We start from the raw sequence: 23,535 nt of genomic DNA, 5'->3' as shown, positions 1-23,535 counted from the left end.
AGGCAGAGACTGAAGTGCTGCAGCTCTAAGTCAAGGAATGACTGGGGCTACCAAAAGCTGGAAGCGGCAAGGAAGGATCCTCCTCTAGAGAATTCAGAAGCAGCATGGCCCTACTGACACCTTGTTTTCGGACTTTAAGTCTCCAGAACTGTGAGAGATTAAATTCCTGTTGTTTTAAGAAATCGAGTTTGTGGTACACTTTGTTACAGCAGCCCCAGGACACTAATAACAGACTCGAAAGCGGATCTGCTGATTCCAAGGCTGGTGCTTTGCTTTCTCTCTAAAATCTGCTATCTCAATCTCAACTCAGCTAGAATTCATGGCTACATTTTAATGTACAGAAAAAAGTTTAAGAGTAGAGATATAATTTTTTAAAAAGGACTTCTCTAGTAAATGTTAGACAGTTAATACACCTTTGTGCTTTCTATATTCACAGTGCTGTACACAATCACTGATGTTCATCATGAAGATTTTGCAGAACTTCACAGTCACCCAAGATTTTATGAATATGTTCTAAGTTTTGTTTAAAACAAGAATTAGATTTCCACCTTTTAGAAAAAATGTTCTCAGCAAAAATCTAGTGAAAAGGCCTGGTCGTACATGTTGTCTTATTAACAATAATGGTAAGCAGACGGGACTCCTCGAATTTTTGTTTTGACTGATTTGGGTATGCCCAGGGGACTGCAGAAACATTCTCACCTATGGTCCTAAATCCCAATTCCCAAAGTAAATCCCCTCATGGGATCTTCTACTAAGCAAGGACGAATGAGCACAACACACTGCTGACAAGGCAAAAGGCCTTCACAGAAATGCAGCTGGGCAGATCAGCTGACAGAGAGGCACTGCCAACACCCACAGTTAACATACGAAGAAAGTAAAAAAAACAAAAAACAAACAAAAGAAACTAAACTAAGCCTAAAAGCAAAGAGAGCTATTAGTTCTTATACACAGGGAAGTCATTAAAGAGGCTTTTTTTTTTTTTTTTGGTAAGACTTGAATTATTCCAATATCCAAAGCCAACAGTGCCCCCATTTAGATCGGTAAAAAGCACTCACAACTAGCCCTTGTGTCCTTTCAGACACTTAACTGATGTCATACTTACTTAAATTTGGCCGATACAAACAAAACCCAGCAGCCATTTTACATCTTTAGCCACATCCTCCGTTAAAAAAAACCCTCAAAGCCCCCCAATACCAATCAAGAAAACAATAAAACTTTTAATATGCTTATTTTAAAAATTAAACCCCCAAATGTAACACTCTACTCTATTTAAAAATTAAATCCCCAAATGTAACACACTAACACTCTACTATGGTTTTCATATTGCCTTTGGAAAAACAGATAAGGGATCAGTTTGAGTTTCTCATATAAATAAGTGATAAGAACATAATAAACACAATCCTCCCCCTCAAAAATCTTCAACATCTAAACTGTCTTATAAACATTCATTAAGAGAATGTTAGTTCATGTCACAGTAACTTAAAAAAAGTGAAACTAACTAGGTTAACTGTCTTCATGCTTAGTAACATAATAGCTGCATAATGCAACGCAGAATGAGTTTATAAAATATTGACCAGCAATGGACATTTCAATTTATATACCAGTAAGTACCAGTAAGATTTATACAAAGCATGAGCGAGAGGGCGTTAAGAGTCCCCACTCTCCCCAAGTTAATAAACACATTAGTAACCGGTAACAGGCAATCAAATAGTGTGAGGAAGCACAGAAGAGAAAAAAAAAGCACTAACCATAGGTATCTAGTGTTTTCCATGTAGTCAAACATTTAGAAAGATGCACTCATGTAAAACATTAAAAAAAAAAAAAACAAAAAAGCTACAACGTTAGGCATGAAACACAAGAATATAATACCCATCTTTAAGCATCTAATAGTTGTGTTAAAATATCTTAAAAAATACAGAATAAGCCAGCACAAAAAATGGGAACAGAATAAGTGTATAGGTGTATAGGAAGGCATAATTTCAACACTACAGTGTAGTCTATTAGATTAAAGTTATACTGAAGACCATTTCCTAAAGAACAAAAAAGTCTGAGCTAACAGCCATGTGGAAGGTATTAGCTACTTTCTCGCTAGCAGGCACTAACACAGCACTAAGAGTAATCTAGATACAATTTAGAACACACAACACATTGTTTGAAATACCTCACTAATGGTAATATGATAAATATATGTGGGAGGGTTGAGGTACTCTCAAGAATATTAACTTGGTTCAATGGTAAGTAGGCAAGAGACCAGGAGCTACAAGTTATGCCTTTGGTAAGTAATGGCTCCCAAAAGAAATACTTCAAGGAATAGGAAAGAGCTGGAGAACTGGGATTTGATTAAAAGATTCTATTTTGATGGCATTTGACTTATATTTAAACTATCATTTACTTTACAATGTACAAAGAGACGTCTCTGCCTCAAGGAATTTTTATTGAAAAAAAGAGCAAAACAATGAGAGAACAATTAAAAGGTAATTCATTAAGAAAAATTATTTTCGTTACTACTACCACTGGATGGACAAAGTTAATGCAAGGGACTGGCTAAGAATCATTAAAATACTAAAGCATGAGAAAATCTTTCCTACTTCAAAGATAAATAGTTTAATTTTTAAATGATTAAAAATATTCAATCATGAAATTAAAGATGTCTTTATTCTTCAGGTGACAGTCATCTAACATTTTAACTTATGGTCTATTAGCCATGAAATTAAACCAATTTTGAACACTGCTATAAATTATTAACAATGGTTATAAGTAAGTAAAAAGATATACCGATGAGAAGCAGAGTAAGTTATGAAATGGTAAAGGTAAGTTTTCAACCAAATTCACTTGTTTGACAAATAATGGTCAAAAACTATTATGAATCAGGCACTGTTTTAGGAACCATGAACACAGAAGTAAACAAGCCACATATAACCCTGCCTCTATGAGGGTTACAATCTAATATAGGAGCCTCTTGCTAGGTCAGATGGATGGATGGATGAAAGGACAAATGGACAGACTGACGGACAAACAGATGTCCAGTAGTGGTAAGTTCTATAAAGAAAAATAATGCAGAATAAGGAAAAGAACTTCAGATCTCAGAAGAACTGAAAAGGGACAAGACATGACTAAGAATGAGTAAAGAGTAAATGCACTTTATGACAGACAAAGGACTTCTGGAAAAGACAAACAGCAGCAGAATACTGGATACTTATCGAGAGTCACAAAGGCATGGGAATTGAAGAAGCTGAATATTCTGTTTATTCATTATTGTTCTTACAAAGAGGGAGATTCTGTGAGGTAGTTTTTATGACAGAAGGAAAGCCTTACATTTCAGTTATATTAGATTTGTCTCCTCAGATTTCTGAATATGGAAATGAGATGATACAAATGCTGCCTATAAAAGTTTACTCCAGTATCTACAAAATGGATTAAGCTAGAAAGGCAAGAAAAGTTCCAATCTGGGCAAAGGATATAGACTGCAAGAAGGGTGGAGCTAATAATAGCAGAGGAACAATTAATGGGACTTTGTGACAAAACATATGGAAAACAAAGGGGGAAAAGGAATTAAAAGTAACATTATAAAATTTAAGATTCTGACTTTCAACTGATTCAAATAACTGCATAAGGAGAAGACCAAAGCCTCTTTGAGCCACTTTACTGCCACCTGATTTTCTTTTCCTAGTGATCAATTTCCTTCCTTCACAGGTTTTTCTCAATCAGTAATATTTAAAATTAAGTACTCACTTCAAATTTGATTTCTCAACTAGAAACTTATTACCTTAATGTTCTCATTCTCTTCTCCTCTGGTATAATTAGAAAAAGGCAGTTCTATCACTCTTTCATTTAAAGAACCTGGAAATTCTTGCACTATTTTTGGTGTTTCAGTGAAAGTTACATGGATTTCAAAAGGAAACAGGATATAAAATCTGTGTTAAGAACACATGCCAGGGGGCCAGCAATTTTTTTAAAGGTAGATTTTTTACTAAGATTTTTTTTTACCATATTAAAAAAAAAACCCTCATATAAAATGTTTCAAGGTTAAAAGTATTATCCAAAATTGTATAGGATGCTCTTGACAACTACAGTAGTTATATCCCAAATACATAAATATAGTTTATAATCCAACAGGAAACCCAAGGAATTAGCAGAGTGCTTCGTTGCTGACAAAAGGAAGACAGTACTACTGTAGTGGCCACAGGGGCTGATTTGTACTAGTAGAGAGGCAGTGTGGCACAAATGAGCACTCGACCAGGAATCAAGGATTCTGGGAGCTAAGTTGCATTTCACCACTTAGTTAACCTTTCCAAGTCTCAACTTCCTTTATCTATAAAGATAAAGGATGATGACAATAGTGATCCTAGGCCCATCTACCTTAAAGATTATTTCGAGAATAAGATTAGATAATGTATGTGAAAGTGCTTGGAAACTGTCAGGTAGCATCCAAACTTAAGGTAACAATACATTCTGTTTCTGAGACAGAAGCTTCAACTGGATCAATACAAATAATTTTGGCAATGTAACACTGTATGCACTGGCAAGTCTAATACTTATATCCATTCAAGTGGAAAAGGAATAAGTCCATTACCAAACGCTCCCATGAATGTTTTCAAATAGCATTAAACACATAAAGTAACCAATCAGTTGGCATCGGAAGCCAAGAAAGGTGTACTTTAACAATCACATGTCATTATTTCTAACTGTTAAATGATATGGGCACAGCCACAGATATAGAAGGACAAGCTGTCCTATCACTTTACAAGGATCTCATTCCATAGTATGCCACCAGAGAAGTAAATAACAGAGAAACTTCATATCTCCTCTCCTAACCAAAATGAGGAGAAGCTTTTTTCAGATAAAAACAGATTCCCCTGATGCTAACAATGAGATGAAAAAGAAAGTGAATATTTAGGTGAACTTTCTTGAACTGGAAGAAGGCCTTAGAAACATTTGAAGAGGAAAGTCTTTCCTGTGAAGACATTAGGTCAGCATGGCATTTCAAGCTTTTCTGCCCTTTTGGGGGGTTTGCTTTTAAATAAGATCTTTAGCAACAGGAAGTTATCTAATGAAAAAACAGCATTCACAACTTTTGAAGACTTGTCAAGTTTCACAAACATCTCAAAGGCAACACGTTTATTGTAGCACCATTCAAGCCAAGGCACTGAGTTCTGAGTTCAAGGTTTCTAAGGCCCACAAAGGAGAGCATGTCAGAATCATTATCAGAAAAAAGGTTCCTTAACCTCAGAAAAACCATCCTCTGAACCCACCAACTGTAAGTTATCAAGAATTTTCCATCTTTAATATTTGTAATCTGCTTGTCCTTTCTTTCCAAATAATCAATATTCCTAAAAACTCTTAGATGAGAAAGATACGCGAAGAAAATAACATTCCACAATGAAGGGGAAAAAATGCTAATAACCTGCTTCTCAAGTTGTATAAAAGGATTTTCTGCTATTATATTTCCTCCACATCAAGCACATTAAAACAGTTACGGGGCTTCCCTGGTGGCGCAGTGGTTGCGAGTCTGCCTGCCAATGCAGGGGACACGGGTTCGAGCCCTGGTCTGGGAAGATCCCACATGCCGCGGAGCAACTGGGCCCGTGAGCCACAACTACTGAGCCTGCGCGTCTGGAGCCTGTGCTCCGCAGCAAGAGAGGCCGCGACAGTGAGAGGCCCGCGCACCGCGATGAAGAGTGGCCCCCACTCGCCGCAACTGGAGAAAGCCCTCGCACAGAAACGAAGACCCAACACAGCCAAAAATAAAATAAATAAATTAATTAATTAATTAAAGTTAATGGGTTAATAAAAAAAATAAAAATAAAATAAAATAAAGTCTTTAAAAAAAAAAAAAAAAAAAAAAAAACAGTTACGTGTAGCATGTTAATTAGTACCTGTGCTCCTGATACAGGGCCAAAAGGGTTTGGTGGTCTCATGACAGGCTGGTTGTATATTAAGGTTGGTTGTGTCATTACAGGTACACTTCCCATTTGAGGAGGCTAAAAAAACAAAAAATGTCAAGTTAAAGGATGTTAACTCACATTTTCCTTATTATGTGTAAGTAAACAAGAAGGATGACAGGGATGAACAGTACTAGTACTTTTGCATTAACTCAAAGGGAAAATACCTGTAAATGCAAATAAGACTGACAGCTACAAATTTTTAAGAGTATTTTTTTTATACGGAAAGTCTTTAATGTGCTCATCTTTTAAAGTTTGCAAAAAAAGCTCAACTTTTTCTATATGAGTTGCAAAATTCAAACTATGATAAACAGACTAAATAATTTAGACCAAAAAAATTTCCAAATTTGCCAGCTTTAGACATGGGAAACTTGAAACTACAAAATGGCTAAGACATTTCAAAGCAAACTGCCTCTGTATATCAAATCAAGTTCTTAACGCCATTATGCAAATAAGCACAAGGGAAAATAGTTGATTGCTTGAAGAAGTTTACTCCCAATGGTTCTTTCATTTTATTTCAGACATTTTCAGGGAAAACCAAGAGGCTTAAATTACACACAAAGAGGTTAGTTCATTCTTAAATAACTGAAAATAAATCTCAGCCAACCATCTCTTTAAAAATTAGCACTCCATGATATAAAATTAACGTAAGTGACAAAATAGAGTACACACTGACCATATTATTTTGGTTAAAATGCTATATTCTAAAACCTTATCTTTCTGCAAGTTCTATTTAACCTTTTAGGATGACTCCTATTTGTAGTGAGAGATTCATTTTGAGTTTTTTGTGCAGACACCTTTTTTATGTAATGACTACTAATCCAAAAGCTGTGCAACTTCTTCATATGCAGGAAAAGAGCTACAGATGTATAATAAATGAAGTAGCAGAAGCAGCCACAGTAGCAATACCAACGGATGCAGTGCTGCCTCCCACCAGCAACAGTTCCGCCAAGTGTGTGGTGGGCTGAAGCCACTACCTTCATTCTTATTTATGTGAGTCTATGTATTAAGAGAGTTGGGAGAGTAAGGGCAGTCTAGAATGTGGGTTGTGGGCAGCTCAAAGGTTTAAGGACTGTTTCTGTACTATACCAATCATGTCATAGGAAAATTTCTGCAGCCTTTACTAAACTAAATTTACCCCCTACACAATTCAAGAAATATTAATTCCCCCCTTCCCCTAGAGTGGTATTCAGGTTATAAGACCTCACTGGTATTAATGTAAGGTCACAGCAACAAAGACTTGGAGTTAACTCATTAATGTTTAAATGAGTTCATAATGAAGTATAAAATGCCTAGCAAACTTATGAGAGGAAAAATAAGCCGAGTAAATACAGTGAACATTAATAAACAGTATTTGTTGTATAATGACTATTCTAGAAATACTTATGAAACCTATGCTATGGTGCAAGGTTCTGTGTTAGGCATTAAGGATATATGTGGCACTAAGTTCTTTCTTCAGTTAAATTGGGAAATAAATGCATGTTAAATGTGAGTCAACCTATTTTCAAAAAGCTGTGTTGGGAAAAATACTTACGATTCCATATCCTATCATGCCTGTTGGTGTAGTAGCAGGATAGGCCATTACAGGGGGTGCCTGACATGATGAAAGAAAAAATAAACAAGGAAGTATAACTCATGTATGTCAACTGAGTTCAAGGAATTAATAGCTGTAGTTCCACTAAAAAGAATTGCTAAGACAGCTGTGATTAAATATGACATTTGTGTTCGCTAATAATTGTGTCAATTAAAGCTCAATGAAAAAAAGTGTCTTGAAATCAGCGGAAAAGCAGAATTATCAGAAAGAAAAAATACCATTTAACGTTAGATACAACAGTAATCTAAGATTTCAATGTGCTTTTACAAGCTTTAAAAATATTCAGATTTTTAAAAATATTCAAAGTTCTAAAATTTAAAGTCTATCACCAACATAAAAAATGTTTGCCTAGAAAAGTAGCATTACTGAATGTTTTCCTAGGTACTTCATTTTTTGAGCAAAAAAAAATGTAAAGATCCCAAATCAATGAACAATCTGATCTTCCAAAAAATTAGTTTCTAAGGACCTCATTCACTCTTTTCAAATAACTCCAAAGATTTCAAACCACTATGGAGTATGACTACTTCTAAGAAGCACAAGTTCCTACGTAGAGTGTGTATACTAGTATTCCTTCTAATTTATTCCATAAATTATTTAAACTATCTTCTGCAAAGCACCAATTCGGAAGAGCAATACATTTTTAAGTCTGTTTATGCTTTAAGTCCTAAAAGAGCCATCTACCACTAAGATGTTTAAGGTCCCTTCCGCCTCCCACGTTAACTCAAAATATACAATCTCAGCACAGAATCATTTTAGATATATCTGCTGTCTTAACAACATTCCCTGTGTGTGTTATCTTATAATAAAAACTGAAGCTGAATACAGGTGAAAGACCAATAACACTGTTAAAACATGAAAAAATAACAAATTATATGGCAATTTGAACATACACATGGAGAAGTTAAATGAAGCATAACTAAAGTGAACAGTTAAAAGTTTAGTATTTGGGTGAGCATGTAGGACTTATTGGTCTCTCCCTACTTAAAAACCAAGAGCTGCGAGAGCAGTAGACAAACTGCCAAGTTCAGCAGAAGCCTGTAAGATTTCATGCAATTGTTATTTTCAACATTACCACAATCAACATTTCCCTTCATTCAGAAGTCATCAAGTGCATAGTGGCAGCACAGATACAGACACAGACACCCAGCCATCTGGCAGCAAATGGCAGAATATTAAGCAAGAAAAAAAATTTATATTTCCCATGCCACCATCAGAATCAATTCTGCAACAAACCCACAAAATCAGTAGATGCTAGGAAGAATTTTTGGCACATTGAAAATCTGAATGTGAAAACAAGTAATAGCTAGAAGGTTATGAGATTCTGCTACAGCATTGGTTAACAGCATGCCAATTTATTGCAAAAAGGCTAGTTTTTGGTCACTTACGTATTGTGGAAAATGCATGCCATTCTGTTTTTCCCAGGGAGAACAATTACATAATGCAATAACACTGGATTAGAACAAGTACTTACACAACAGAAAATACATAGAGAGCATTTTAGTTCACATGAACATTCATTAACTACCTAAAATCCCTTGTATTTCCAGTATCTAATGGAAGAACATCTATACTAAAACACTATCAAGGTTGACAAGGGAAATTTAGTCTTTGGCATCATCACCTTACTTACATAATAGTTTATCAATTACAAGTGTCATTAAAACATAAAATCTATCAGTAGCATCAACAGTACAAAATTCAGTGCATACCATAAACAGGGTTGCATTGTATAATGTCTACCACAGAAAAAAAGCAAGCAGTAATGAAAAGAGTTGGTAGTGTAACATCATTATATATTTTAATAAAACATCAATGAATGTTTAAAATTTTTAAAAATTTAAAAACCTTGACAGTGTTTAAGGATTAATAAAAAGGTTAGAAATGTAAAGAAATGTCAAAAGCAGCAGTTTATCTAAGTAGTGAATCACATCACCAGCCCTAAATGTTAGTCATTAAAAAGAATCTCTATAAAATACATACATACAAATGTTTTAACAAAATCCTTAAGAGATGATGTACCTTACCATATACAACACAGCACCATAGATATTGCTTCTTATCAACAAATTTTAGATGGTTAGATGCCTATTACATGCTAACAGTCAATCTTAAGTCAAGTGCTATTCGCAAACTTCTAATACTTCATATAGATTAATACTAATTTAATACAAAATAAGAAAATATTCATTGTATTTTTATATCATTTGGATTTATATCATTCCTCATATATTATCAATGTATAATTCACTTCTGAGGCTATAAAATCTACTAACCTAACCTCTTGCCATCCCTAGTCAGAGAGGTGTGTCAGAGTGGGAAAAACACTGGATTCCGAGTCAGAAGGGATGGATTTCAATTTAAATCTGCTTTCTAGTTGCTTTGCACTTGAGGGAAAAAAAAAATTGCATAACTTTATCCTTACAGTTGGGACAATAGCTGCTCAAACTCCCCCAAGAGTGCACTATTTACAGACTCAGGATAGTGTGTGTGTGTGTGTGTGTAAAAACGTAAACTATTTAAATGCAAGGTTTTATTATTGGTGACGGTAGTGACCACTACCAGAGAAAAAGTACTGATTTAAAAAGGTGGCTAAATTTCAATACTGTTTTCCATTAATGAAGACTGAAACTGATAAAACTCTTTAATGTCATGTAAAACTTGAACAGCACACTATTTTTAGCTCAGCCCTATTAATTTTAACATACAATTAACCCAAGGAAACAGCGAAACAGCACAGTGCTCTGGAAGAGATTTAATAACAAAAAGTAGTTATAACAAGGATAATGTGGGGAGATCAGCTCTGTGCTTTCTAACGACCTAGAGGGGTGGGGTGGGGAGGGTGGGAGGGAGACTCAAGAGCGAGGGGATATAGGTATACATATAGTTGATTCATTTTGTTGTACAGCAGAAACTAACACAACATTGTAAAGCAATCATAACCCAATAATGATGTAAAAAATAAATAAATAAAATGAAAAAAATTTTTTAAAAAAAGAACTAACGCCCCTGAAGGTATATTAGAAAAAAGTGGGCAAATGGGGATATATGTATACGTGTGGCTGATTCACTTTGCTGTACGGCAGAAACTAACACAACACTGTAAAGCAACTATACTCCAATAAAAAAAATAAAAAATTTAAAAAAAAAGGATAATGGGGGTCTCTAACAACAACAGAAAGGATACAATGTGTGGCTTGTGTAATCAAATGCTGCTTATTAGCACACTGTTGCAAAAAAGCATGTTTCAAATTTTTCTACAAAAAGAAATTGGTTTTCTCTGACCCAGGGAGACTTACTGGATTGGTAAAACAGCAGCTGACCAAGGATAGGGGTACAGCCACAAAACTACTCTGGGGCGACCATACCTTATAGTAATTAAAACCATTAGAACTTCTTCAGTACTAGATGCTAACTCATTAATTATCATATACAATTAATTTTCATTATCATGGATTCTGTATTTGCAAATTTGCTATGCACTGAAATTTATTTGTAATCTCAAAATCAATACTTGTGGTACTTTTGAAGTCATTCATATATGTGCGCAAAGTGGTGAAAAATTTGTCACCGGATGCATTCATTCCCAGCTGAGGTCAAACAAGGTGGGGCTGTGCCTTGTTTCAGCTCTGACATGACGATGACCAGAAGATGGAGAAGTAGGGAACAGTGTCGTGTACTGCAAGAAGCTCTGGCTCTGGGGCCAGTTGGATAGGGCAAGAGTCTCTCAATTCAGGCACCCATTAGTGGGGAGGCCTCAGGCAAGTCACTTAACACCTCTGGCACTCGTTTTCTCTTTCATAAAATAAAAAAATATATAATCCACTAGAATGAGTTTTTTTGTTTTGGGATTTAAGATTATAATCTATGTGAGATGTGTATGTGTATAGGCATACTCAGTTAAAACTATACTTGCTTGGCTTTTGTTAATACTGTCATATAATTTATATAGTTGATTCTCCTTATTTGCTGCACTTATAGTCTTAAAGTCACCAGAACACTGAATTAGTGAACACTGCACCATCAGTGCAGCGGTCCTCAACCTTTCTGGCACCAGGGACGGGTTTCAGGGAACACAATTTTTCCTCGGGTGGAGGAGCGGGGAGAGAATGGCTCAGGCGGTAATGCGAGCGATGGGGAGCAGCAGATGAAACTCCGCTCGCTTGCCCGCCACTCACCTCCTGCTGTGCGGCCCGGTTCCTAACAGGCAGCGGACCCATACTGGTCTGTGGCCCCAGGGGTTGGGGAGCCCTGCATTGGTGAACACTGAGCCACTGCTGGGGGAAATATGTGTATGTGTATGAATCTAGCAATTGGTTCAGTGTTAAGGTTATTTATTTATTGTAGATAAATAAATAATAGATTTGAAACCAGAAGTAGAGAATAGTGATTAAGAGAATATGCTCTGAGGTAAGGCTGCCTGGGTTCTAAAAACCCGCCCAATCTCTGTGATCTGGGCGTATTACTTAATAACCCTGTGTTTTCATTTCCTCATCTGTAAAATTGGGATAACAATAGTTACTACCGTGTAAGGTTAATTTGAGGATTATATAAAACAAAACCACATATTATTTGTTAGAATGATGCCTGACACAAAGTAACCTTTAAATAAATGTTAGCTACTAAAATGTACCTGGCAAACATAGTCAACCAAGCTTCCTTTAAAAGAAATACAAATTACTTATATTTCTAAAACTTGGTAACAATCTTTCCACTTATGCCATATCACTATTTTAAAAACATTTTCATGTTACACATTTACCTAAATCATTCATGTTAGTATATAATGAGCTTTTCCAACTCACCATTGTTGCAGCATTCCAAGCAGTTGTTGGTGCAACCTTTGGTTGCCAGTTAGACCCTCCAGTTAGCTTCTTTTCACCTGGCTGACTCCAATTTACATCACTTTAAATAAATATGAGTGAGAATATTAAGTGTGTGTAATTATGAAGTTTCTTTACTATACATTTAGATTGAACAGAGCATTTAAGATGCAGATGACATCTCTACACATACTTTCTTGAGAGGAAAGCCTAATCAACCTCTAAATGGCACACAGGGAAAGAATACAAATAAAACACTCACTTCTTAGTGGTTCCATTTCCAATGCCAAGATCTAGGACAGGAGAAAAAGAAAGCATTTAAAAACTAGACTAATTTTTATAAAACAACTTATTTTAAAGATTAAAGAATCCAAAAAATACTTACTGCCAACAAGGTTGGCTAAGGATGAATCCAAGTCATCAGATACTAACTTGTTAGGTGGGAGTTTGGCAACAGGAAGACTCTGGTTCTGAGAGGCCACTGTTGGTTTGAGAAGTCCACCTAGTTCATCAAAGCCTTAAAGTTACAAACAGACGAAATAGGATTTGTAAGGAACTTTATGGTGCTACAGCTTTCTAAAGGAGGTCTCTGCCTTTTCTCCTTGTTTGTTTACTGGAGAAGTCCTCCAGGAAAATGGGCACTAATAAATGCTCTTAAGTGGAAAAAGGAGAAATCCACCATTTCAAATCCCTTCTCTGTGAAAGAGAAGGGAATGGAATTAATCCCTCCCCTCAGCTGACAAAATTTTCTGAAGACTCACTTACACCTGAAGCAATACAGGTAAAAAATATATCTCTGTAACTCTGAAAAAAAAGTTCCTTTTAAGAAATAATATTTTATAGACCTTTTTATACTCTTCAAAGTGGAGAATGTAAGGTATATGTAAAACAGTATATTAGAAGCAAGTGAAAATGAACCACTAGGTTATCTCTTTTCCTGTCTAAAAACAGCTAGCCTAAATTATACATAAGAAATAGCTAAACTACACTCAAACTGCATAAAACCATCTAGTAAAGTAGAACACTGCTTAAAAATAAAAAAATAAAATAAATAAAATAAAATCCCTTAAGGTTCTCTACCAAACGGTAGAAGGTAAAACAAATCCAATCAACCAAACCACCAAAGGACTGAACGGCACAACCCAGGAATACTAGAGAATATGAAAAAGAAAGTCACCAAAAACGGGGGTTTATAAAATATGAACAATTGGTTTCTATTTCCTTTATCCTTTTTCCCAGCAAGATAAACTCAAGAGGAAAAAGTCAAATGCATCAAAAAATATAATTATAAACCTACTAGTGCACAGGAAAAAATAAATTCCTAGTCCATACACATTCTTTATAAGTTTGCTTCTTACTTTTGTATGTATACTTATGAAAACTAATTGTACACTATAAAATTAACAACACCTCAATGTATTTCTTTAAATGGCTTGAGTTTAATTGCTACACTTACCACCCCATGATTAAGAATAAAATTTGGTGCCAACTTTATAGGAACTCAATCTTTACAAAACTTCAAATTACCAAGATGTTAAATGGAAACTTGGCTCTACAGATTTATAAAGTTCTCTTAAGATGACTAAACAAGCATACTATAAAACAATAAAAAGCCCGTGAACCCACAACTCTGATATTTAATTATTCTAGCTGTTCATTACACAGACTACCTCAACGAGTCAAGGTACCACAGGTCATATTTTCCTAGTTTTCAAAAAAGCCAATTTCATTTCAGTAAAGGTAAAAATTAGAGAAAAAGGTACAGCATTCTACACACAGTCACTAGCAATCTAGCAGTCTAATCTGAGTAAAATCTCTTTTTTTCTCTCTTATTTAATAGCTCTGGGAGAAACAAAATCTACCCAGATTCAAAATTGCCACTAAGAAAAGAGTAAAGGCTAACAGTCCCTTGAAGCTTTCTTCTAGTGGCTGGGGAAAGAGGGACCACTTCTTTGGCTACCCCAATTTCATCTATTTACACATGTTAAAAGGACCATTATCTGTCCTTACACAGACTCTAAACTAGAACATTATAGTAATGTTAATAAAGCAATTTTTTCTTACCCCCAGAATCTACAATAACGTTGGTAGATTTATTTCCAAACACAGATTCGAAGTCAACGTTAAGGCCAGCTGAAGGATGTGGCTGTGCAACTGGAGAAGGAGTGAATCCTAAGAAAAACCAAAATGGAAAAAGCTCAATTCTTTAATAACTACATCTACAGCTCTTTAATAATGATGACAATAGAATGGAAAAAGCAGTAAATTCCCACAACAAAAAACAAAGTCAACCCTTCAAGCAAAATGCTTCCTAGACTACCACATCTCTTGTGATTACATTTTCCAAAACAAAATCATCCCACTGACTAAGAAAACTAACAAAAGAGCAAGTGAAGTTGAACTACTAGTTTGTTTCATTACAGAAATAACATTTTTTGCTTATTTTTTACCTTAAATTTGTAAGCTGATGTTAAAAAACCAAATACATCTAAAATTCTAGGATTTTGCATGAAGCCAAATTTAATTTAAGGGATCATTTGGGAATTAAATAAGTATTCTGTGGTGCTTTAAAAAAATATGAGTCTACTTAGTATCCCCCAAGAGTCTTTCTCCCTCTACCTACTCACCTTCCATATTTCTCTCTCCTTCCTTCCTTTCTCCCTTCCTTCCTTCAATGGTTAATCAAAAGCTATATGGTTTAAGTTAATTTGAGAAGTGACAGGATTCTGAAAGTTATAACCCACTAATCCTTATGACCCCCCCGTGTCCAGATGTTTTTTTGAATATTAAAAAAACAAAAAACAGACTATTTTCAACACCCAACCACCCTCTAACTTCAACTTAACTACTTCCAAAAGTGGAGCTGACATGTATAATCAAATATACTAATTTACCTAACTGCTCTGAAACACCAGAAAATTTATTCTTTCCTGTCCATGTTACACTGATGGTAGTGGCAATAAGCCAACAGACACCCAGCTCATGTTGCTGAAACCAGACAATGCTGAGGTAAACGTTAAGATTTTCAATTGTGTGAGGTTATATTTTGTGAGGTGAGGCTCTGAATTTCCAGAGGCTGACAAGAAGAATTAAAATCATCTAAAACCATTAGGGCTGTCACATGACTTGGGGAGCTTTCAATCACTGAGTATATATCCAAGTAGAGAACAGCCTAGCAAGGATCACAAAGAAGGAATTCTTTTGCTTTGTGGAAGGCTGTATGTAATAAATGGCTCCTGAATTCGCTTCCATTTCTAAATTCTATAAAGTCAGAATGTTAAAAATAAAAAAAGTCTGGTATTAGAAGATTAACAACTATATCATTAAAGAGAAATTAAACTTTTGAGCCCTAAACATAGACTCTCTCTCTCTTCCTGTCCCAACTTTCTGCTAAAGGACTTTCAGTCTGTAAGAATCTCACTTTGAACTCTTAATGTATACCACCAGGATATAAAGAAGTACAATAATGCTGTACTAAAAGGACTGATCTTAAAGAAAAACAAAAAGTAGGACAAGATTTGGTGAGAAGTTCAAGAAGGTCCTCAAAGCCAGAGAAGCCAGAAAGCAATGACTTATTAACAATGACCCACACAAGCTGGTATACATCAATGATACTACTTTAAACGTAGCATTTTACATCATAGTATGAATTTTTTAAATGTACAAGTTTGATCTTATTCCATAATTATTTAACCCTTAAAATACTCTTAACTCAAAGACACTGGTCATACAAGCACTATCAAAACATAAAGTAATTTAGTAAATAAATCTGACCATTCATCAAAAGGTTCCTAGAATTCTATAGATATACCGATTTAACAGCTCTTTGAAATGTATGAACTGTTTAAGAAATACACCATGGGCTTGATGGTTCTTCTGGTAACTCCTTACAAAAAGAACAGATGTTATCTACTCAAGAAAGACAAAAATCTATCATGCTTAATTATATGCCCATGCTAAACCACCACACATAGCGTTCTTTAAATCATCTTGGAAGTAATATCTGAGCTATGATATCATTAAACTTTAGAAAACACAGGGAACAATAATTTATAAAGTAAGACAGCATACCAATTTCTCTTTTCCCTTACTATCTTGTCCCAAATTCTTTCTAGAATTTGACTGATATCAGAGATGAGCCTATCCTTTATAATAACACAAAAACAACTTCATTACTTTCTGTAAAGAGAGGAGCCATCTCCTGAGGTCCCTAGGGGCACCAATCTGTGAAATTATATTACTGCCTAAAAGTATAAAAGATTTGAAAAGATATAAAGTAATCCAGAGCTAGTACCTCAAATTTTAAAAGCTTCTACATAGCAGAGGAATAAACTAAAAGGGAAATTCTTAATAAATTATAATAGCTGATTAAATTGTCAACCTTTAATTGTTAAAAGTTACTTAAGGGGCTTCCCTGGTGGCACAGTGGTTGGGAATCTGCCTGCCAGTGCAGGGGACACGGGTTCGATCCCTGGCCCGGGAGGATCCCACATGCCGCGGAGCAGCTGAGCCCGTGCGCCACAGCTGCTGAGCCTGCGCTCTGGAGCCCGCGAGCCACAACTACTGAAACCCGCGTGCCTGGAGCCCGTGCTCTGCAGCAGGAGAAGCCATCGCAACGAGAAGCCTGCGCACAGCAAAGAAGACCCAACGCAGCCATAAATAAATAAATAAATAAATAAATAAATTTATATATTAAAAAAAAAAAGTTACTTAAAGCAAAGCTACAGAACTAATATCACCATTTCAAAAGAGCAGATTTAGGGACCCCCCCCAAAAAAGATGAATAGGCTATCAAAGTTAAGGTTAATTTTATGAAATAATCACTACATTGAACTGCCTAACTCTTTCATTTCACAAAGCCCAAGGAAAACACTGTCACTGAACAGCTCCAGTTCACAGATTAACATTTAGAAACCACTGTACTACAGGGCAAATCTTGAGAGGACAATAGTAAGGTGACTGAGAGGTACAAGATGAAAAAGCTTTTGGGACAGAAAGGCAATCCAAACACCTTTGAGAAAAATCGGCTGGGTTGTTTAATAGATTTTGGTGGTAGTTCTGTAATAAATAGGCCTCATACTTTTTTGAGAAAATTACTGCTACTATTTATTAAACATTATGCAAGGGCTTTATAGATAGGTTATTATTTAAACCACACAATAACACTATGAGACAGTTACTATTATCCTCATTTTACAGATGAGGAAACTAAGAGATTAAACAACTTATCCAAGGTAAAATAATTAGTAAGTGGCAGAATCAAGACTTAAACCCCAATTTCTTTGATTCCAGAATCTATTAAGGGTTTTTGGTTTATCCTGAGTATTTCATCTTATATAAATTAGTAGGTAGGAAAATTAGTTTTTATTATTATAGCTATAAGAATTATATCTATTTATCAGGACTCTTCAAGTTTTATGAACTTCTTGAGCTTTGAAATAGCAAATGCTGGGCTAAAAAATAAATAGCCCTTGGCAATTTAAAAATCTATAAGCAATACAAAAACAATGAGTTTTCAAGATTATATCTGATGATTAAATAATTTAGGTAAGAAGTATACTCCAAGTATGAAATGATCTGCCTACACAAGATAATTGGGTTTTTTTTTGGCCTCGCCCTGTGGCATGCGGGATTTTAGTTCCCCGATCAGGGACTGAACCCTTGCCCCTGCAGTGGAAGCGCGGAGTCTTAACCACTGGACCACCTGGGAAGTCCCCACAAGATAGTTCTCAATACAAGTAGTTTTAATGATAATTCTGTGTCAGGCATTGTGCTAGATGTTATACAGGCATATATGTACACCTCATAACAATCCTGCATGACATTATTATCCCAATTTTCATAGTCTTAGAAAAGTTAAATACTTGCTTAAAGTCACACAGGTAAAGGAGTGTAACTGGAATTCACACCCAAGTTCACCGTATTCCAAACATTTTCTTTCCGTTAAATGCCCTCAACAATTCCATTTTTAAACACTTTTAACCATGTCTAATTCTTACTGCCAGTCAAGAACCTCAGTTCTTCAGCTGTGTCAAACCTACTTTTTAATGCCAACTTAACTAAGGTAACAACTCCTATACACAAAAAAATTCAGCTGGATTTTGAGGTCTTATTGCTACTGCACTGGCCTAGACAGAATATATTTGGAAAGATACAGATCAAATTGGTTACACCTTCCTGGAAACTACTTCCCATTTCTATGGCCTTTGCATAGCGCTGGAAAAGCATGCTTCTTTCCAGTATCATCTCCCTTCACCTGTGCCACAACTGTTCAAATCAAAATTATCTGCCATTCTATCAACTAAGATCTATACACAGAGCTTTAAATTCCATAAGCTTGTAATAGTAAAATGTTATAAACTCTTCTGAAAATTTGAAAGTTTTGAGAATGAATAAAAGCAGGAAGATGACAGGCATCCATTCATAAAACAATCATGTGTTTAATCAAGGAAAACAAAATTAAGCAACTACCTGTTCTTCAAAACCAAGTATTTTTTTTTCTTACCAACTCATTTTAAGGAAAACAACAAAAAGAAACCTCTCTTGCATAAATAAACTGATAAATTTTAGAGATTATTGTTACCTACCTCCAAATAAACCAGCTACAGTAGAAGGCTCATGGCACATAAGGGTAGTATTACGATAAGCTTGAGTACCACAAAAAGAATCTGACAAGGCATATAAGGGGGGAAAAGAAAGGACAGGAAAAAAAGAAAAAAAGAGAAAAGTGAGAAAGTGAGGAGGAACAGTTAAGAGTGGAATGGAGTAATTAAAAACAAACAGAAACAAACAAAAACAAACAAAAGAAAAAAGAGGAGTCCAAGCCCTTGGTGTTCTTCAAATTACAACTTACTAAAAAAAAGCACTTAAGCCTCCATTTATAAGTACTATATTTAAAATATATATAAATAATATTCACAGCAAATCTTTTAAAATAACCAATACTGTATTTCTTTAGATAAAGAAATATGAACCAGTTGGATTTTTAGTCAATACCAACATGTCTTCTAATGTCTTCTTTTGCAGATGAGGAAGCAGGCCTAGACAAGGTCACAAACATGGTATAGCTGGAACCACAACCCACTCCCCTTGACTTACAAGTTTCAGTATTCTTATAGCTTTAATGAGGACAAGCTACCAAGTACACTGAGAGTCATATCATCAAATCAAGGTCCTCCCCTGGAAGGGTTGGAAGGTATCTACATAGCTAACTCTGATTGTTCTTGGTCGTTCTTAATCCTATAGAGCAGGGGTTGGCAAACTACAGCCTGGGGCCTATTTTTATATGTCCATGTGAGCTAAAAATGGTTTTTACCTTTTGAAAGGGTTGTTTTAAAAAAAAAAAAAAAAGAAAGAAAAAAGAAAAGATGACAACTCAAAGATTTTATGCATCCTATAAAAGCCTAAAGTATTGACTATCTGGTTCCTTACACCAAAAGTTTCCTGACCACTGTTCTAGAGCACTATCCAACAGAGCTTCCTAATAACAGAAATGTTTTATAAATCCGCACAATATGCAGATATATGCATATGATACATTATGGTAGCCACTAGGCACATGTGCCACTGAAGAACGAAAATGTGGCTAGTACAAGTGAGGAAGTAAAATTTTAATTTTATTTAACATTTAATTTTAATTAACCTTTAAATGATGACATGTGGCTAGTGGCTAATTAGATGATGCAGTGCCAGGAATGGCACACCTTGGGTGGTCCTCTCATGCTCTTACTACTCTGAGTAAGAAAGTATTGGAATTTTTATTATACAACTCTACTTCTCAGGAACTTTCAACTTGCACTGAAAGACTTATTCAAAAGTCTATTCTAGGACAGGCATCAACAAACTACAGCTGCTTGTCTTTGTAAATAAAGTTTTACTGGAACACAGCCAAGCTCATGTGTTTATGTCTTGTCTACGGCTGCTTTCATGCTATAATGTCAAAGTTGAGCAGCTGCGAAAGAGATCGTGTGGCTCACAAGCCAAAAATATTTACAATCTGACCTTTTAAGAAAAAGTTTGCTGACCCCTATTCTAGACTAATGCCTAATGGTTTGACATCAGTGGTTTTTAATTTCCCCTTCTGCACTCATTTTCATTAAAAAAAAAAAAAGTATTTAACAAATTATTTTTCTCTAATGACAAAACTTGGCAGATGTGATTTTTTTTTAAAAAATATACTTCATACTTTCATTTGTATTATTTGCCCTCAGAAAGAGGAAGATAAGGGTTTAAATGAAAGTCTGCACTTCCATAAGGGAAAGAGCACTGCAGAGCAACGCTGCTGTCTCCTGCTTTAGGCTTTGCTCCCACTAGCTCGGTTATCCTGATTAACTTTTCTAGGACTCAGGTGATGCATCCATAAAATGGTAATAATGTTCTGTTACCACTATGAGAGTTGAGAGCTGGACCAAACATTTTCTGCAGGTTTTTGCAAACACTAAATCACCAATTCTATGATTTTAATTTTCAAATGGACCGACTGACCTTGGAGTATACAGCCATCAGCTTTACTAATCTGCTTTGCTTTCTGGTCTTCCTCTTGCCCCAAATCATAGGCCTTAAACTTAAAAAACATTAGGAATATGACATTTCTAGTATATTCCTCTTATTACAGGTTTTCCTTGAAAAGTCAAAATAATAATTAACTCTCTCACATGACTTTTATATATTTTTACTCTGTTTTTGTTTATATGTGAAATAGCTACAACCTTCAGCACTTAAGGTTACTGCCCTCCATTCTGTCCCCCTTCAGGGGATACAGATGTGACATCCTGAAGCCCATGCACTGCGCTCTGACCTAAAAGATCTAAATATATAGTCCCAAAGCAAAGCCGTATCTGTTTCATATCCCCAAATTAAGGCAACTGACTTAAAAAGATACAAACAGCCATATTTACAATATACAGACTATTCATATTCAGTAAATACAAAAAGATAAACCTAAAAAACCACCACCCCAACAGAACACTCCAAAGATAACTCTAGTTACCCCTTATTACCAAGCAAAAAGGCACTCCATTTGACAAATTTCTAGAGCAACAAAATGTATAATTTACTTTCAATTAATTTTTATATGATTTTTAACTGTATTACAATATAATAAAGGAATTATTGCAACCAACAATTACACTTTAGAACTATTAGGCTAGTTGTATAACTGGAGCACCTGCCTTGAAACTTTCTCAGATCTCCAACTACTGCTTTCTAGTCACCTTCCATCCTCCCCTCTCTCAGATATATCTAACAGAATATGGCCACATGATCTACCTAGGGTACACAGATGACTTTCTGCATGCTGCTTTAATCAAAGATTTAAATTTGTGTCACCTTACGTTGTTTCTTTGAATTGAATAAAAGCAGTTTTCATCATCTTTTAAGGGGGTTTAGCATCTTTTTAGCAGGATTCAAAAACATTTATTTCAGTTTAGTATGTACTTAAAAACTTATTCTTCCTTGTACAACTGTGGTATGAAATTTTGCCTTTTTATAGATTTTTATACCACAATTAAGGCTATTCAGTCAAGTTGCTTTTCATTTTCTACTTTTCATCTACCTCCAGGCTAACAATGAAATGAGACCCTTAAGATTGGACAGAGGGTATAGTGGGTTTTAGACAATATAAAGTTGTACCATTATTTGAAATTAAAAAGGGAAAAAAAAGAAAGATTCAGAAAGCTACTAAGAGTGATAATCACCCTCTTTCTCAAGCAGAGAGGGAAAAATATAAGCACACATAAACACGTAACTAAGTTTAAGAGATGTTACTCCTTCAATCAACTCTCCTAATAACCACCTCTCTGAACTAATAAACAGGATGTAGCATGTGATGCTACAGTATGATAGAGAACAAAACAAAGTCCAATTTCAAAGGAAATTTTCTTTCCTAAAAACCTGCATTAAATAAAATTAGGGATACTGGCGTAAAAAATCTCACTACACTATTGTTACTTAGTTTACTTTAAAATTTGTTATTAAAATACAAAGTAATTATTGCAGTGCTTTAAAAATAATGGATACGTTAAAAAAAATACTTAGGCAGTATAAACATTAATTGGAAAGAAAGGTTAAATGGTACTTTACCAACAAACATTTCATGAGTAGGTGTCCTAGTAGTAAAAGTGGATACATCTGAAGAAATGGGAGGGTGAACATCACCACTACTTTTTGTGAGGAAAGGATTTAAGCTTGGAATGGCATCATCAACAGCATCTACAGTAGCAGAGAAAGGATCTGTGCAGTCCAAGTGCATTATAGCAAAATGAAGAAAGGAAGTAAATTAATTAGTATTGTAATCAGTCAAAAGATGCAAAGTGAAAAGTAGTAGCTATATTATTATTAATCTAAATGCAAATGATCAAATCTAATCACCAAGATAGAAGAAATGCATTTAACATATTTTAAAATGAACCCTCAGAAAAAAACACTTATGTGTCCATAACAACAGTAGCATACGAAGGCCAGATCTGCTTTACATCAGAAAGCCAACAGTCATGTAGTTAAAAAAGAAGATATGTAAGAACAAAAATGTTTCTATAAAAGAGCCATCTACCCTGAACCGTGTTCCCCACCCAAGGTGGGGGTGTATCAGTTCTGGTGGCATAGCTACGTTTACTCACATAATTGATATAAATAATTAATTCAAATGTGGAATAGGCAGTATTTCAAAAACCAAAGGGAATTAGGGGTTTCTAACATGTGAATATAAACTCTTGTATAGGTTCAGATGTAGGAAACAAAATAATAAAGACGAAGAAAAGGTCTAATGATGGGAAAGGAATTTTAGAAAAATTAAGAACCGAGACAAAAGACTGGCCATCCCAGTAGACTGGGATTAGCTTTGAAGGCCTAGCTATGAGTTTTAAAGCCTAAATGATTTGGAAGGAATAACGAAAGTATTGTTCCCTACTAGAATGGTACCAAATATGTACTTTATTATCAAATTTAGAATCACATATTTACTATACCTACATCTCATTCAAGATAACTGTCACTGTAATGACTGAAAGCCATTCATCATACCTTAAGTAAATGGGGAGAAGAAAAAATAAAGAGCAGGGAAAATATAGTGTCATAATTTTTTCTCTTATCACACAATTAAAAATGAAAAGATACTCCTGTACTTCCAACCAGCGCCTGTTCTTGCCTCTTCTAGTCTAGTTTCTGGTCCTTACTTAAGAAT

General features: G+C 35.1%; 1 protein-coding gene across 13 annotated transcripts in view; it reads right to left on the bottom strand.

The window, feature by feature from the left end:
* PICALM (phosphatidylinositol binding clathrin assembly protein) overlaps positions 1 to 23,535 on the bottom strand; it is a 106,687-nt gene that overhangs the window by 8,177 nt on the left and 74,975 nt on the right. For 3 of the 13 annotated variants that reach the window (XM_059930628.1, XM_059930641.1, XM_059930631.1), the window contains 9 exons: positions 22,437 to 22,586; positions 18,944 to 19,024; positions 14,421 to 14,528; positions 12,742 to 12,873; positions 12,619 to 12,649; positions 12,339 to 12,438; positions 8,922 to 8,945; positions 7,477 to 7,536; positions 5,877 to 5,981 (listed from right to left, as the gene is read on the bottom strand). In XM_059930628.1, the coding sequence (XP_059786611.1) occupies positions 5,877 to 5,981; positions 7,477 to 7,536; positions 8,922 to 8,945; positions 12,339 to 12,438; positions 12,619 to 12,649; positions 12,742 to 12,873; positions 14,421 to 14,528; positions 18,944 to 19,024; positions 22,437 to 22,586 (791 nt within the window). The remainder of the gene's footprint in view (positions 1 to 5,876; positions 5,982 to 7,476; positions 7,537 to 8,921; positions 8,946 to 12,338; positions 12,439 to 12,618; positions 12,650 to 12,741; positions 12,874 to 14,420; positions 14,529 to 18,943; positions 19,025 to 22,436; positions 22,587 to 23,535) is intronic. The other 10 variants (XM_059930629.1, XM_059930630.1, XM_059930634.1 and 7 more) reach the window with 10 other exon arrangements.

Source organism: Balaenoptera ricei, chromosome 8 (assembly GCF_028023285.1).
Source record: "Balaenoptera ricei isolate mBalRic1 chromosome 8, mBalRic1.hap2, whole genome shotgun sequence".
NCBI classification, from domain to species: Eukaryota; Metazoa; Chordata; class Mammalia; order Artiodactyla; family Balaenopteridae; genus Balaenoptera; species Balaenoptera ricei.
Note: the sequence above shows the minus strand (reverse complement) of the source record. Positions and strands in the feature narration are given on the sequence as shown.